Here is a 17638-nt window from a genome sequence, read left to right on the forward strand (position 1 = left end):
TACTCCCTGCCCAATATTACTCTCCATTTACTCCCCGCCCAATATTACTCTCCATTTACACCCCACCCAATATTACTCTCCATTTACACCCCGCCCAATACTATTCTCTATTTACTCCATTTACACCCTGTCCAATATTACTCTCCATTTACTCCATTTACACCCTGTCCAATATTACTCTCCATTTACACCCTGTCCAATATTACTCTCCATTTACTCCCTGCACAATATTACTCTCTATTTACACCCCGCCCAATATTACTCTCCATTTACACCCCGCCCAATATTACTCTCCATTCCCTCTGCCCAATATTGCTCTCCATTTACATCCCGCCCAATATTACTCTCCATTTACATCCCGCCCAATATTACTCTCCATTTACACCCCGCCCAATATTACTCTCCATTTACATCCCGCCCAATATTACTCTCCATTTACTCCCCACCCAATATTACTCTCCATTTACACTCCACGCAATATTACGCTCCATTTATACCCCGCCCAATATTACTCTCCATTTACTCCCCACCCAATATTACTCTCCATTTACACTCCACGCAATATTACGCTCCATTTATACCCCGCCCAATATTACTCTCCATTTACTCCCCGTCCAATATTACTCTCCATTTACTCCCCACCCAATATTACTCTCCATTTACACTCCACGCAATATTATGCTCCATTTATACCCCGCCCAATATTACTCTCCATTTACTCCATTTACACCCTGCCCAATATTACTCTCCATTTACATCCCGCCCAATATTACTTTCTATTTACACCCCGCCCAATATTACTCTCCATTTACACCCCGCCCAATATTACTCTCCATTTACTCCATTTACACCCCACCCAATATTACTCTCCATTTACTCCCCACCCAATATTACTCCCCATTTACACCCCCCCAATATCACTCTCCATTTACACCCCACCCAATATTACTCCCAGCCAATATTACTCCCCATTTACACCCCACCCAATATCACTCTCCATTTACATCACGCCCAATATTACTCCACATTTACACACCACCCAATATTACTCTCCATTTACTCCCTGCCCAATATTACTCTCCCTTTACTCCCCACCCAATATTACTCTCCATTTACACTCCACGCAATATTACGCTCCATTTATACCCCGCCCAATATTACTCTCCATTTACTCCCTGCCCAATATTACTCTCCATTTACTCCCCGCCCAATATTACTCTCCATTTACACCCCACCCAATATTACTCTCCATTTACACCCCGCCCAATACTATTCTCTATTTACTCCATTTACACCCTGTCCAATATTACTCTCCATTTACTCCATTTACACCCTGTCCAATATTACTCTCCATTTACACCCTGTCCAATATTACTCTCCATTTACTCCCTGCACAATATTACTCTCTATTTACACCCCGCCCAATATTACTCTCCATTTACACCCCGCCCAATATTACTCTCCATTTACACCCCGCCCAATATTACTCTCTATTTACACCCCGCCCAATATTACTCTCTATTTAAACCCCGCCCAATATTACTCTCCATTTACACCCTGCCTACTATTACTCTCCATTTACTCCATTTCTACCCTGCCCAATATTACTCTCCATTTACATCCCACCCAATATTACTCTCCATTTACACCCCACCCAATATTACTCTCCATTTACATCCCGCCCAATATTACTCTCCATTTACACCCCACCCAATATTACTCTCCATTTACATCCCGCCCAATATTATTCTCTATTTACTCCATTTACACCCTGTCCAATATTACTCTCCATTTACTCCATTTACACCCTGTCCAATATTACTCTCCATTTACACCCTGTCCAATATTACTCTCCATTTACTCCCTGCCCAATATTACTCTCCATTTACACCCTGCCCAATATTACTCTCCATTTACACCCCACCCAATATTACTCTCCATTTACATCCCGCCCAATATTATTCTCTATTTACTCCATTTACACCCTGTCCAATATTACTCTCCATTTACTCCATTTACACCCTGTCCAATATTACTCTCCATTTACATCCCACCCAATATTACTCTCTATTTACACCCCGCCCAATATTACTCTCTATTTACACCCCGCCCAATATTACTCTCCATTTACACCCCACCCAATATTACTCTCCATTTACACCCCACCCAATATTACTCTCCATTTACACCCCACCCAATATTACTCTCCATTTACACCCTGCCTACTATTACTCTCCATTTACTCCATTTCTACCCTGCCCAATATTACTCTCCATTTACACCCTGCCTACTATTACTCTCCATTTACTCCATTTCTACCCTGCCCAATATTACTCTCCATTTACATCCCACCCAATATTACTCTCCATTTACACCTCGCCCAATATTACTCTCCATTTAAACGACGCCCAATATTACTCTCCATTTACACCCCACCCAATATTAGTCTCCATTTACACCCTGCCTACTATTACTCTCCATTTACTCCATTTCTACCCTGCCCAATATTACTCTCCATTTACACCCTGCCTACTATTACTCTCCATTTACTCCATTTCTACCCTGCCCAATATTACTCTCCATTTACATCCCGCCCAATATTACTCTCCATTTACACCCCGCCCAATATTAATCTCCATTTACACCCCACCCAATATTACTCTCCATTTAAACCCCGCCCAATATTACTCTCCATTTACTCCCTGCCCAATATTACTCTCCATTTACTCCCTGCCCAATATTACTCTCCATTTACTCCCCGCCCAATATTACTCTCCATTCACACCCCACCCAATATTACTCTCCATTTACTCCATTTACTCCATTTACACCCTGTCCAATATTACTCTCCATTTACTCCCTGCCCAATATTACTTTCTATTTACACCCCGCCCAATATTACTTTCCATTTACACCCTGCCCAATATTACTCTCCATTTACTCCATTTACACCCTGCCCAATATTACTCTCCATTTACATCCCGCCCAATATTACTTTCTATTTACACCCCGCCCAATATTACTCTCCATTTACACCCCGCCCAATATTACTCTCCATTTACTCCATTTACACCCCACCCAATATTACTCTCCATTTACTCCCCACCCAATATTACTCCCCATTTACACCCCACCCAATATCACTCTCCATTTACACCCCACCCAATATTACTCCCAGCCAATATTACTCCCCATTTACACCCCACCCAATATCACTCTCCATTTACATCACGCCCAATATTACTCCACATTTACACACCACCCAATATCACTCTCCATTTACACCCCACTCAATATTACTCTCCATTTACTCCCTGCCCAATATTACTCTCCATTTACACCCCACCCAATATTACTCTCCATTTACACCCCACCCAATATTACTCTCGATTTACACCCCACCCAATAATGCTCTCCATTTACACCCCACCCAATATTACTCTCCATTTACTCCCTGCCCAATATTACTCTCCATTCCCTCTGCCCAATATTGCTCTCCATTTACATCCCGCCCAATATTACTCTCCATTTACATCCCGCCCAATATTACTCTCCATTTACACCCCGCCCAACATTACTCTCCATTTACATCCCGCCCAATATTACTCTCCATTTACTCCCCACCCAATATTACTCTCCATTTACACTCCACGCAATATTACGCTCCATTTATACCCCGCCCAATATTACTCTCCATTTACTCCCCACCCAATATTACTCTCCATTTACACTCCACGCAATATTACGCTCCATTTATACCCCGCCCAATATTACTCTCCATTTACTCCCCGTCCAATATTACTCTCCATTTACTCCCCACCCAATATTACTCTCCATTTACACTCCACGCAATATTATGCTCCATTTATACCCCGCCCAATATTACTCTCCATTTACTCCATTTACACCCTGCCCAATATTACTCTCCATTTACATCCCGCCCAATATTACTTTCTATTTACACCCCGCCCAATATTACTCTCCATTTACACCCCGCCCAATATTACTCTCCATTTACTCCATTTACACCCCACCCAATATTACTCTCCATTTACTCCCCACCCAATATTACTCCCCATTTACACCCCACCCAATATCACTCTCCATTTACACCCCACCCAATATTACTCCCAGCCAATATTACTCCCCATTTACACCCCACCCAATATCACTCTCCATTTACATCACGCCCAATATTACTCCACATTTACACACCACCCAATATTACTCTCCATTTACTCCCTGCCCAATATTACTCTCCATTTACTCCCCACCCAATATTACTCTCCATTTACACTCCACGCAATATTACGCTCCATTTATACCCCGCCCAATATTACTCTCCATTTACTCCCCACCCAATATTACTCTCCATTTACACTCCACGCAATATTACGCTCCATTTATACCCCGCCCAATATTACTCTCCATTTACTCCCCGTCCAATATTCCTCTCCATTTACTCCCCACCCAATATTACTCTCCATTTACTCCATTTACACCCTGCCCAATATTACTCTCCATTTACATCCCGCCCAATATTACTTTCTATTTACACCCCGCCCAATATTACTCTCCATTTACACCCCGCCCAATATTACTCTCCATTTACTCCATTTACACCCCACCCAATATTACTCTCCATTTACTCCCCACCCAATATTACTCCCCATTTACACCCCACCCAATATCACTCTCCATTTACACCCCACCCAATATTACTCCCAGCCAATATTACTCCCCATTTACACCCCACCCAATATCACTCTCCATTTACATCACGCCCAATATTACTCCACATTTACACACCACCCAATATCACTCTCCATTTACACCCCACTCAATATTACTCTCCATTTACTCCCTGCCCAATATTACTCTCCATTTACACCCCACCCAATATTACTCTCCATTTACACCCCACCCAATATTACTCTCCATTTACACCCCGCCCAATAATGCTCTCCATTTACACCCCACCCAATATTACTCTCCATTTACTCCCTGCCCAATATTACTCTCCATTCCCTCTCCCCAATATTGCTCTCCATTTACACCCCGCCCAATAATGCTCTCCATTTACACCCCGCCCAATATTACTCTCCATTTACATCCCGCCCAATATTACTCTCCATTTACACCCCGCCCAATATTACTCTCCATTTACATCCCGCCCAATATTACTCTCCATTTACTCCCCACCCAATATTACGCTCCATTTATACCCCGCCTAATATTACTCTCCATTTACTCCCCACCCAATATTACTCTCCATTTACACTCCACGCAATATTACGCTCCATTTATACCCCGCCCAATATTACTCTCCATTTACTCCCCGTCCAATATTACTCTCCATTTACTCCCCACCCAATATTACTCTCCATTTACTCCCCGTCCAATAATACTCATAGACATCAATGAAGAGTACAATCAGGCGGGGTATAAAACCAATGTTGCACCCGATCTCGTCAGTTTCCCGATTAGCGGGTTAGGTTAAAATTGCCCTCGCTCTCTTCTCAATCACTCCATTCACTCACTGTTACAAATTTCAGGTCTGCTCTCGATATTCTTTCGAGTTCAGTGGCATCAGTCTCTCCCGTAAGCATGTGCCCCATACTATTGGGAGTTTATGCTTTATTGGCCAATATCCTGTCACAGGATAGCCTGATTCGGGCCTGTAACATTGGGATCCCACATCATGTGAATTCGACATCACAATCTCACATGTGCCCCCATGGCCATCCCTCCTATCTTCCGGAAGGCAGACTGATGAACACTCTAGTGAGACAAGGCCAATTATAAACCAACAGACCGATTTATTTTACATATAATATGAGCAGAATAATATTTACAATAAATTTGAATCTATTTTGTAACAATCCTCGTAACTAGAAAATAACAACATGCTGAATACACCTTTTTTTGGGTGAGTAAATTCTCTAAAGTCCATGGGCACTAAACCTAAACAGGGAGCTCTCATTCTCTGCGTCTGTCTTCCTTACCAGATCTCTGTAGACTCTCTTTTTTCTTAGCTGGATAGAAAGTGAGGGGCTTGACCTCAGAGCTGCCCCCAGCTCTCTATGTACAGGGATTGGGCAGTTGAGCTGTTAATAAAAGCAACTACTCGGGTAGGGTTGCCAACTCTGGTTGGACGTATTCCTGGAGGTTCCATCACATGACCTCCTATCTCCAACCACCCCGCCCAGTCCAACAGCCTTTTTTCCCCAACTCCAATATTTTTATAATTAATAAATAAAAGCGTTCAAAGAAATTGAAAAAAACCAAATAATCTTTCAATAACCCTATGAATTCTCTCCCGGGTTTTGCTCACGGCAGTGTCCAGGAGATTAATCTTCAATTCCTGGAGACTCCAGGACAATCCTGGAGGGTTGGCACCCCTATCTTAGGGGCGAATCCCTGCGGCTAACGCCCGCTGAGCTTGCATGAAAAAAGCCGTTCCAACATGTGTGTGAACGTTTTCAGGAATGACTTTAACAAATCTCCATTGTCGTAAACCAATGTGCTTTGCGATAAACACCATTCCTCGGGGTCGTTTGATTGGATCGAATTCCTTATGTGCCAAATTCTAATTGGCATCCCCAAAAGCTGTGTGTTGTAGATTTAATTTCTTGTGATTTGAATTGTATCATCCTGATATAAATTGATCTGAAATGCCTCCTAGGCTAAATAATTTGAATCGTGACATTCACACTGCATAAAATTCTAGTGGATCAAACCTCTTCATACATATTCCCATTGTAAAGAGATTCAATAGACCAAACAATTCCTATTCACTTCAATTGTACAGCAGGATAATGGGCCCACATCATTTTCCATTCAGTACCATTTTATAACATCACTTCCACTCTGTAAAATTGCTACTCCGAGTATAAAATATTCACCAGTTTTCTATTTTTTTCCATGTGCGGCTTGTGAAATGTGGTCAATCCATCAGCATGTTCGTCACTTCACTTTATGTAACTTACGCCAGCAATTTCCTCAGGGCTTCTCCCACTCCCACGGCATAACGGTGAAATCCTGCGTACGCACGGAAACGGGGATTCCACGGAATTTCCGCCAGTTAGAGTGGTGGAACGGTACAAACCCCGAGAAAGTGTTTAGTGTCTAAACACCCAATATGCAAAATACACAACAAAGGCACTTTCTACATACACGGCACACAAAAGCTCAAATAGTATACATGTAAAAACAAGCACATACAACGACAACCTGCATTTATATTTCACTCCTCGTGTGCAAGAAGATGTCGCAGAGTGCTTTACTATAAGACGAAAAGGGATGGTGGACACCAAACATTGGGGAAGGGGAGGAGAATGGAGAGGTCAGGTTGAGAAACTGAAGGCATGGTTGGAGAGTTTTGTGGAGGGGTTTTGTGGAGGGATGGACGTGGAAAGCTGGAGGGAACTGGATAGGAAGTTCCAGAGGTCAGCAGTGTGGTGGCCGAACAAAGGGCCAGTGATGGTAGAGCAGAGGGAGCCGGGGAGGGAGGATAGAGCAAGAAAAGGTCCAGTGTTAGAGGAGCCAAGGGAGAGCATTTAGATAGTGAAAAGGATGGACCCCCCAAGCACCATGGAAGTGACCACATGAGCAGAGATGATGCCAGTGTCAGTAATGTAGTGCCTGAATTGTTTGAGGTAATAGCAAAATCAGGAAAGGACAGTGCCCCAGAGGTGAACTGCAGAGATGCTGGAGAAGGATGGAACGGTCACGTGTCGAAGGTTGCAGGGATGTTGAAGAGGATGAAGGAACGACAATCACCACTGCACAAGACTTCATTTGTGACTTTGACCAGTGAAGCCTTGGCATTGTGTGGCGGGGTGGAAGACATATTGGACTCACCCGATCAAGGGGTGGTGAGAGAGGTGGGAGCACAGTTCCAAGGAAATAACAAGTACCAGGATTCTGTAGAGCCAGGGAAGGTTTGAGATGGGCAGTAGTTGGAAAGAGTGGAGAGGTTTAGGGTGGGTTTCTTGATTGGCGGAGTGATAGTGGAGGTTTTGAAGGTGGTGGGGACAGTGCCAGACGAGAGAGAGAGTGAGAGAGAGAGAGAGAGAGAGTTTGATGATGTTACCGAGCGTAGGAATGAGGAAGTGAAGTTGGGTGGCTAAGAGCTGGAATGGGAGGGGATCAAGAGAAAAAGCAGTGGGTTTAATGGATATTATGAACGAGCTGAGGCCTAAAGAGATGCTAGGAATGAACTGCAAGCAATAGGAAGGGTGAGAGCTGGTTAGTTGGAAGGCAGATGGGGGACCTGGGGGTTTGAGGGAGTGGGGAGCACTGGCAGCAGTCAGAGGGGACAGTGGCAGGAACGCAGTCAGTGGCTTTGATTTTGGACTGATAAAAGTCCGTCAGCTAGCTCCAATATGAGGATGAGGGGTGAGGTGGGGGGAGGTCTGAAGAGGAGGATGGAACTGTTTGTGCTCCCCAAGATAATCTTGGAGTAGCAAACAGTTTGGAGAGGATACATTGGAGCTTATAGTCTACTGATTTGAGGCAGCGGAGGTAGCTGTTATACCAGGATGACGAGTCGCGTTGGGAAACCGTACAGGAGCCGAGGGAGATAAGGGCAACAAAAATGGAGTTGGGACAGTCATAGAGAAAATCAATGGAGACATTAGCGTCATCACAAGTGTCAGGTTAAAGGCTGGAGAAAGAGATTGCGGGTAGATTATTCTGGGGGCAGGAAGTGACAGTAGAGAGATAAGGAGTGAACAGGGGATCTACAGGAGATTGGAGATAAAGAGAATGGTGGAGACCATGGTGGTGGTGGTCACATGCAATGATGAGATCAAGGGCATTGCTACGAGTGTGGGTGGGCGGGGTTGCCCTGAATGAGGGTGGGGGGTTGGTATGAGTGTGGGTGGGCGGGGGTTGCCCTCAATGAGGGTGGGGGGGTTGGTATGAGTGTGGGTGGAGTGGCAGCGGGTTTGATGTGACTGTGAGTGGAGTGCGGGGGGCTGATCTGAGTGTGGGCGGAGGGGGGGTTGATGTGAGTGTGGAGGGGGGGTTGATGTGAGTGTGGAGGGGGGGTTGATGTGAGTGTGGAGGGGGGGTTGATGTGAGTGTGGAGGGGGGGTTGATGTGAGTGTGGAGGGGGGGTTGATGTGAGTGTGGAGGGGGGGTTGATGTGAGTGTGGGTGGAGGGGGGGTTGATGTGAGTGTGGAGGGGGCGTTGATGTGAGTGTGGAGGGGGGGTTGATGTGAGTGTGGAGGGGGGGTTGATGTGAGTGTGGAGGGGGGTTGATGTGAGTGTGGAGGGGGGGTTGATGTGAGTGTGGAGGGAGGGTTGATGTGAGTGTGGAGGGGGGGTTGATGTGAGTGTGGAGGGGGGGTTGATGTGAGTGTGGAGGGGGGGTTGATGTGAAAGGTATGTTTGGGAATGTTGAGGAAGAGGAGGGAAAATCCAAGTGAAGATTGTAATGACCGAGGATGAGAAGTCGCTTGGTGTGAAGGAAGAGATCGAACAGGAGGGAGAAAATTTCAGTAAGGATCGTGCCTGGGGTCTGGGAAGACGATAGATTCAGAGGATCTTGAAGGAGAGATGGAACAGGTGATAGAAGATGAGAAGTTCAAATGAGGAAATCCCACAGGGGTTTTAGACAGGATATGGTCAGATGTAAAGGCCTCAGTGAGGGGGAAGGAGCCAGCAGTGGTGGGCAAGGTTTTAGACAGAGCCAGCCTGGCAAAATGTTATTTCAAGGTGAGGTTGTGATTAGGGAGGGCCTTGTTTGTGGGTGAGTGGACACTTTTCAGGGTGATGTGAAGGGGAAAGTGTGGCTGGAGAGAAATTGGAGGCGGGGGGGTGGGGGGGGGGGGAGGAGAGAAATGAGGGAACATAAGAACATAAGAAATACGGCCCCTCGAGCCTGCTCTGCCATTCGATCAGACCATGGCTGATCTTTGACCTCAACTCCACTTTCCCGCCCGATCCCTGCATCCCTTGATCCCCCTAGAGTCCAAAAGGGCAGATTTACTGGAGGATGGTGGGATGGGGAAGAGTCTCAGAAGTGAGCAAGATGGATGAGGAGGTACCGAGAGAGGGGAGTGAGGCAGTTAAGGGCGGCGGGGGGGGGGGGGGGGGGAGTGAAGCCAACAGTGAGGGCCACAGTGGACTCATTGACGGATGTCTACCTCGAGGCAGAAGGATGTTGTGAGCTGGTCAAGGATGTATAAAGGCCGGGGTGGAGGAAGAGAGAAGGTACTGTGGAGCAACAGCGGGGTTTGGAGGATCTGGGGAGATGTGGGAAGTAACAAAGGCAGCGAAGGGTGAGGAGGGAGAAGAGTTCGGGCTTTGAAGTAAAAGGGATGGGGACTAAGGGTGCTCAGGTCCAGAGTAGCAATCGTGCAGGAAAAGAGCAACATTACAACAAGGGTTGCCAACCCTCTAGGATTGCTCTGGAGTCTCCAGGAATTAAAGATTGATCTCCTGAACATTGTTGCAAGCAACCCAGGAGAAAAATCATAAGGGTATTAAAAAAGTGTGTTTGTCTTACACTTTTTTTTATTAGTTATAAAAACATTGGAGATGGGGGAGAAAGGCTGTTTGACTGGGCGGGGCAGTTAGAGGCTGGAAGTCATGTGATGATACCTCCAGGAGTACGTCCAATCAGAGTTGGTAACCCTAATTATAGCATTAGCTGCAAATGGAGTTCAGGTCCAAGAGAAAGGAGAAATTCATTTAGGAGAAGCCGAGAGAGAGAGGCGGATGGAATCTGTGACCGGCTGAGCAGTTTGTTTTCAGAGCAACGCAGCTCCTACAACATCTGCACGTACAGCGCACAAGGCATATGCACCACACATACACACTGCAGCCCTGCACACTATACAGACACACAAACACCAGCGCGCCTGTTTGTATGAGGCTCTGACTGTTTTTCCACGTTTTTTCTAGGCTCTTTTAGAACAAGCTGAAGGCCCAAATGAATTTCTCAGCCCTAGACTCTCAGAAAGAAGAAATGTCATGGACCATCAAGACTTGCCACCCATCCCAGAAGATAAACAGCTTTAACCCTGACACCTCTTGCTCATCACTCACCACCAATGCAGTTATACTGTAATGGGACGGATCAAATGTACTATGCCTGAATCTGACCAGAAATATTTATTAGTCTCACATGAAAAAAAACAAAGATTTAAAGAGTCTATTTACACAAGGCAGAGTATCCATAGTTGGGCTTTGTGTACTCTCCAGCCATTTTGTTTCTCAGATCTTCTTCCCCCCCTCCCCTGAAGGTACTGACTCTTACATAGAATGTACAGCACAGAAACAGCCCATTCGACCCAACAGCCCATTCGACTTCACACGAGCCTCCTCCCTCCCTACTTCATCTAACTCTATCAGCATAACCTTCTATTACTTTCTCCCTCATAGAATCATAGAATGTTATGACACAGAAGGAGGCCATTCGGCCCATCGTGTCCGTGCTGGCCGAAAAAGAGCTATCCAGTTTAATCTCACTTTCCAGCACTTGGTCCGTAGCCCTGTAGGTTACAGCACTTCAGGTGCACATCCAAGTACTTTTTAAATGAGATGAGGGTTTCTGCCTCTACCACCCTTTCAGGCAGTGAGTTCCAGACCCCTACCACCCTCTGAGTGAAAACATTTCTCCTCAGTTCCCCTCTAATCCTTCTACCGATTACTTTAAATCTGTGCCCCCTGGTCACTGACCTCTCTGCTAAGGGAAATAGGTCCTCCATATCCACTCTATCTAGTCCCGTCATAATTTTATATACCTCAATTAAATCTTCCCTCAGCCTCCTTTGTTCCAAAGAAAACAACCCCAGCCTATCCAATCTTTTCTCATAGAAAAAATTCTCCAGCCCTGGCAACATCCTCGTAAATCTCCTCTGTACCCTCTCTAGTGCAATCACATCTTTCCTGTACCGGATGTGTTTATCTAGCTTCCCCTTAAACACATCTACGCTAGTCACCTCAACTACTCCTTGTGGTAGCAAGTTCCACATTCTAACCACTCTCTGGGTAAAGAAGTTTCTCTGAATTCCCTATTGGATTTATTAGTACCTATCTTACATTTATGGCCCCTCGTTCTGGCCTACCCCAGTGGAAACATCTTCTCCATGTCTACCCTATCAAACCCCTTACATAATCTTAAAGATCTCTATCAGGTCACCCCTCAGTCTTCTCTTTTCTAGAGAAAAGAGCCCCAGCCTGCTCAACTTTCCTGATAGGTATAACCTCTCAGTTCTGGTATCATCCTAGTAAATCTTTTTTGCACCTTCTCCAGTGCCTCTATATCCTTTTTATAATATGGAGACCAGAACTGTTCGCAGTACTCCAAGTGTGGTCTAACCAAGGTTCTGTATAAGTTTAACATAACTTCATGGCTTTTCATTCTATCCCTCTAGAAATGAACTCCAGTTTGCTTTTTTTATGGCCTTATTAACCTGCGTCGCTACTTTTAATGATTTGTGTATCTTTACCCCCAGATCTCTCTGTTCCTCTACCCCATTTAGACTTATTATCCAAGCAGTATGTGGCCCCCTTATTCTTCCTACCAAAATGTAATGCCTCTCACTTATCTATATTGAAATTCATTTGGCAATTACACGACCATTCTGCAAGTTTATTAATGTCTTTCTGTATTTTTTCACGGTCCTCCTCAGTATTAACTATACCCCCCAATTTGGTGTCATCCACAATTTTTGAAATTGTACTTCCGATTCCCGAGTCCAAATCGTTGATGTAAATTGTGAACCATAGTGGTCCTACCACTGATCCCTGTGGGACACCAATTCCCACCTTTTGCCAGTCTGAGTAACTACCTTTAACCCCGACTCTCTGTTTTCTGTTTTGTAGCCAGCTTGCTATCCATTCTGCTACTTGTCCCCTGACTCCACACGCTCTGACCTTAGTCATGAGTCTACTATGAGGTACCTTATCGAAGGCCTTTTGAAAATCCAAATATATTACATCTACTGCATTGCCCTTGACCACACTTTCTGTTACTTCTTCAAAGAATTCAATAAGGTTGGTCAAGCATGACCTTCCCTTTTGAAATCCGTGCTGACTGTTCTTTATTATATTTTCGGTTTCTAGATGTCTTTCTATTACATCTTTGAGTAAAGATTCCATTATCTTTCCTACCACCGATGTTAAGCTAACTGGTCTATAGTTCCCTGGACTTGTTCTATCTCCCTTTTTAAATATAGGAATCACATTAGCTGTCCGCCAGTCCTCTGGCACTATTCTCTTTTCTAATGAATTTTTATATAGATGTAATAATGCCTCTGCTATCTCTTCTCTAACTTCTTTTAATATTCGCGGATGCAATCCATCCGGACCAGGGGTTTTATTCTCTCTAAGTTTGATTAGTTAATTGATTATCTCCCCCCTTTCTAACTTAAACACTTGCTGGGGTACAGTTCCAGCTGCCTTCTGGTGCTTCACCCAAGTGGCTATTCTTCACATGCAAGCCCAAACATTGAGCTCTGGCAGGCTATTCAACTGCAGGAGGCACACATGCCAGCACAATCCTCTCCATGTACTTCCTCTATAATTCTTTCGCCACTTTACACCGTTTCTGGATGGCGATCAGGAACCTTCAGCTGATAGCACCCTGAACTAGAAAGGGGACAGAGGCAAGCTGTAATGTCTCTACTGTCATCCTGGCAGTGATCAGCAAACTCAGCACAGACTGGGGGTTGATCCCGGTCTGTGTGGCTTAATTCTGCACTAGGCAGTGAATTTATAAACTGAGCCAGTGGGGTGCTTTTCTTGTCTAAACTTTGTGTTTCTGTAATTGGTTCACCTCTCTAGAATCATCAGAGATCCAAAATTTTGTGACTGATTGCCTGAATTATATCTGGAGCAGAGGTCGTAAGCTTCATTTTACAGGTCATTGGCATATCCAACATAGATGTTTAGAAAAGCCTGAAGCAGGCCTTTCACATTCCTTAGTCAATGGGCTTTAGCCTTCACTTGGTTTTGAAGTTTAAAAGAAAACATCTGTGATACATCAGTGGAACCAGGGACTACTGGGTGATTCATTCAATGGCATCACCCCACGATTTGACTTCTCCTCAGGACTGCAGATTTCAAAAAGTGCTTGAAATTACAAGAAGAATCAACCTGAAACTCGCCAAAGACAAGTGTGTGTTTGGAGTCGCTGAGCTGAGATTTGTTGGTGACATACGAACACACGAAATTGACGGGCAGTAAAAGACCAGCTGGTCCATCAAGCCTGTCCCACACTATGATGGCCATCGAGACTAAACACCTCCCCCACCCCGGCCGTCACCAGCCATGTAATCTACTGGGCGAGGCAAATAAAGAGAGAAAAAAACTCAGAGCTTATAAGGGAAAAATACTTGGGAAAACTCCTCTCCGACCCCCTCAGGTGATCACATGGAGCAAGTCTTATCTATAAAGGCACTTACCTTTTATATGATGCGATTTCTGCCCCAGTCATCATCACAAATAAAGGCATTAGGCCTGACAAGTTGAATGTGTTGACTATAAGAACGATGTACACTCCCAGCAATGGGCAATCACTGGTGTAAATTCATAAACCTTTCAGAAAAAATATTTCTTCCGGGAAACCTGTTAGAAAAGATGACTGAATGGAACTGGAATTACGAATAGGAAGAAACATCGGACAATTTAAGAGGAAAATTTCAGCTGATGCACGTAACATGGCAAACCATTCATCATAGTCATTGTCTGATACGATTTTCACATTTTCACATCGTTCACCTGAGGAAGGAGGTAGCCTCCGAAAGCTTGTGAATTTAAAATAAAATTGCTGGACTATAACTTGGTGTTGTAAAATTGTTTACAATTGTCTGATACAGGGACAAGATAGGTGCAGACAGAAAAGGAACTGTTAAGCATTACATTTGTTTGTGAAAGGTTCAATCAGTTTGTGCATGCCCGGACTGAATCACAAGCTGTTAATTGCTTTATTCGTGGCACCATCAGGAGCAGAATGTAAAAATCAATGATAGCCCAATGAGGATGGTCAAGTTTATATTGACTTGGATGTTATGGCTCAGCCAGAGGATGAAGTTAATCAGAACTGAGATGGTAAAGGATGAGACTTTGGGATGTTCAAAGGAACAACAATGGAGGGATGGCCACAAGCAAGATTGCTTCCCAGCAGAGAGATATTATCAGTGATCGGAGTTAAAAAGGCAGAAACATTGTATTTCCATAAAACCAACGTAAATAGCTGGGTCATATGGGCATAGAGAAATGTACACAAGAGGTGCGAGAGGTCATGTATTTGTCCCAGAATAAATCAGGACATTGCTCATGTGGCACTAAATTGTTCATCCTGCTTAAGGTATAAGGCAAGTCTACGAGCAATTGAAAATCCTGCAGTAAGATCTAATCCTGAGATTAAACCTCCAGATAGACTTCGAGGGACATTGTAACAGGCTGAAGTTTCTAAATACAGCTGTGCACAGAGATCATTAATAGTTTAAAGGTATTCGGCATAACAGTGGAAATCTATTATATTTAAGGTGATTGGCAAAAGAACCAAAGGCAACATGAGGAAAAAAATTTTTACGCAGCGAGTGTTTATGATGTGGAATGTACTGCCTGAAAGGGTGATGGAAGCAGATTCAACTGTGGCTTTCAAAAGGGAATTGGATAAATACTTGAAGGGAAAAAATTTGCAGGGCTACAGGCAAAGGGCGGGGAGAGTGGGACTAGCTGGATTGTTCTTGCAGAGAGCCGGCATGGGCTCGATGGGCTGAATGGCCTCCTTCTGTGCTGTTACCATTCTATGGTTATAGGGTTACAAGGAGTGAATGCAAGTAAAATAGTAATAAGGGAGCCATTTGGTTATAAATAAGTGGAAATGTTAATTTGTTTTGAAGGAAGATCTGTGTAAATTGACTTAGATCCTGAGCTAACAACAGGGAGTTGTGCTCAAAGGGAGGGCTGGTCAGAGACGGGGGCTGCAACACTGTCATACTGATTCTCTGACCCATATTCCCTCCGAGTCTGGCTCCCCAACAGGAATGCAAGATTGGTTAAATGACCCTATACTGATACTGAGCATTTAGAAATGTTTCTTTACCTCAGTGTTTAGCCTTTGTCTCCATCTCATGATTGATCTGCTCTTGCCTTTTGCAGGGCAGCTGAAGCCTGTTGCTACTTTTTGCTTCAACCTCAAAATGTTCCACCTCTGGGTCTTTTCATTTGCCCCTCCAAGAAGCTGAAGATTAGGTCGTCTGTCGACTTCCCCTGGCCTCCCACATCTGCATTCACCAGGTTCCAGCTGTTGAGAGTGACTGGGTTGGACTGGCGTAGAGACAAACCTGGTCACCTGCCAACTTGGCACCACTGCCCTTGCTGGCCCTGTAGGTGAGTGCCTGCCACGTGTGGATATTGTTCCTGTCCACATCATTAACTGCTGGCTGAGCGTGCTTTCCAGAGAGTGGCTGACGGCTGAAGGCTGCCTTGGGTCCTAGTGCTGCTGCTCTTTATCTGATCGCACTTGAGCACATGATCTAGGCTGATTATGCCAACAGTTTAGTCACTGGTCAGGCCTCTAAGACCTTGTAAAGAAAGACTTGCACATATACATGACCTTTCACAACCTCAGGACATCCCAAAGTCCGTCACTGCCAAATTTTTTTTTGAAGTGTTGTCACTGTTGTGATGTAGGAAATGCAGCAGCCAACTTGCACACAGCAAGGTCCCACAAATAGCAATGAGATAAATTACCAGATCTGTTTTTTTAGTGATGTTGGTTGACGGATAAATATTGCCCAGTACACAGGGGAGAATTCCCCTGCTCTTCTTCGAATAGTGCCATGGGATTTTTAACGTCCACCTGAGAGGGCAGACAGGGCCTCGGTTTAACGTCTCATCTGAAAGACGGCACCTCCGACAGTGCAGCACTCCCTCAGTACTGCACTGAAGTATCAGCCTGAATTATGTACTTAGGTCTCTGGAGAGGGATTTGAACCCACGACCTTCTGACTCAGAGACGAGAGTGCTACCCACTGAACAGACACCTTGCATCAAAACTGTTGAAGTGAAATTGTAAATCTGTGGATAAAGAATATGTTTGATGATATTTCCAGCAGAGACTTTCACTCCTTGGTGTATGGTTTGTTCTATTCATGTAAAATTATATTTCTCAATAATACTCACCATAATAAATTAACTTCAGGTAGGAGAATAAAACGATACCAAGAGAATGCCCCAGATATTTGCAAGTCTTGTCTCGGGGGGGAAAAGATGAACGTTACCCATTGTCATTCAATCAGAAAGTAGATGTGAGTATAAATTTATTGTCTTTATTTTACTTTTAATAAAAGAACAAAGGTGACATTGAGGAAACACTTGCATCAATGGGGGGGGTGGCAGACCATTTTTTTTACTTCTGTCACAACCCCACAAACAGTCATATCCATAGCAACCGGTTCACCTATGTAAGCCATGCGTGCTGGTAGGTTATGGAGGTAGGCACTGCTGACCAGTAAAGATATTGTATATCACCTGAGGTCAGCGTCTGTTTTCTAGGCAGCCAACATCTGATGGAGTAAGTGGAAGGAAGTGGAATCTTTGAGGTTATATTTCCCAGTCGTTCATTCTCGTGCAGTATTGAGCCATATTGACTCGAAACACTTGAGGTGT

The 17638-nt window shown here is 44.5% G+C and overlaps 1 protein-coding gene across 3 annotated transcripts in view; it reads left to right on the forward strand.

Annotated features, from left to right (window-relative positions):
* Positions 1-14797, forward strand: part of LOC137331673 (anoctamin-7-like) — a 233687-nt gene extending 218890 nt beyond the window's left edge. For all 3 annotated transcript variants that reach the window (XM_067995621.1, XM_067995623.1, XM_067995622.1), the window contains one exon: positions 10916-14797. In XM_067995621.1, the coding sequence (XP_067851722.1) occupies positions 10916-11032 (117 nt within the window). In that variant the 3' untranslated portion in view covers positions 11033-14797. The remainder of the gene's footprint in view (positions 1-10915) is intronic.
* The last annotated feature ends 2841 nt before the right edge of the window (positions 14798-17638 follow it).

Source organism: Heptranchias perlo, chromosome 13, assembly GCF_035084215.1.
Source record: "Heptranchias perlo isolate sHepPer1 chromosome 13, sHepPer1.hap1, whole genome shotgun sequence".
In the NCBI taxonomy this organism is placed as follows: domain Eukaryota; kingdom Metazoa; phylum Chordata; class Chondrichthyes; order Hexanchiformes; family Hexanchidae; genus Heptranchias; species Heptranchias perlo.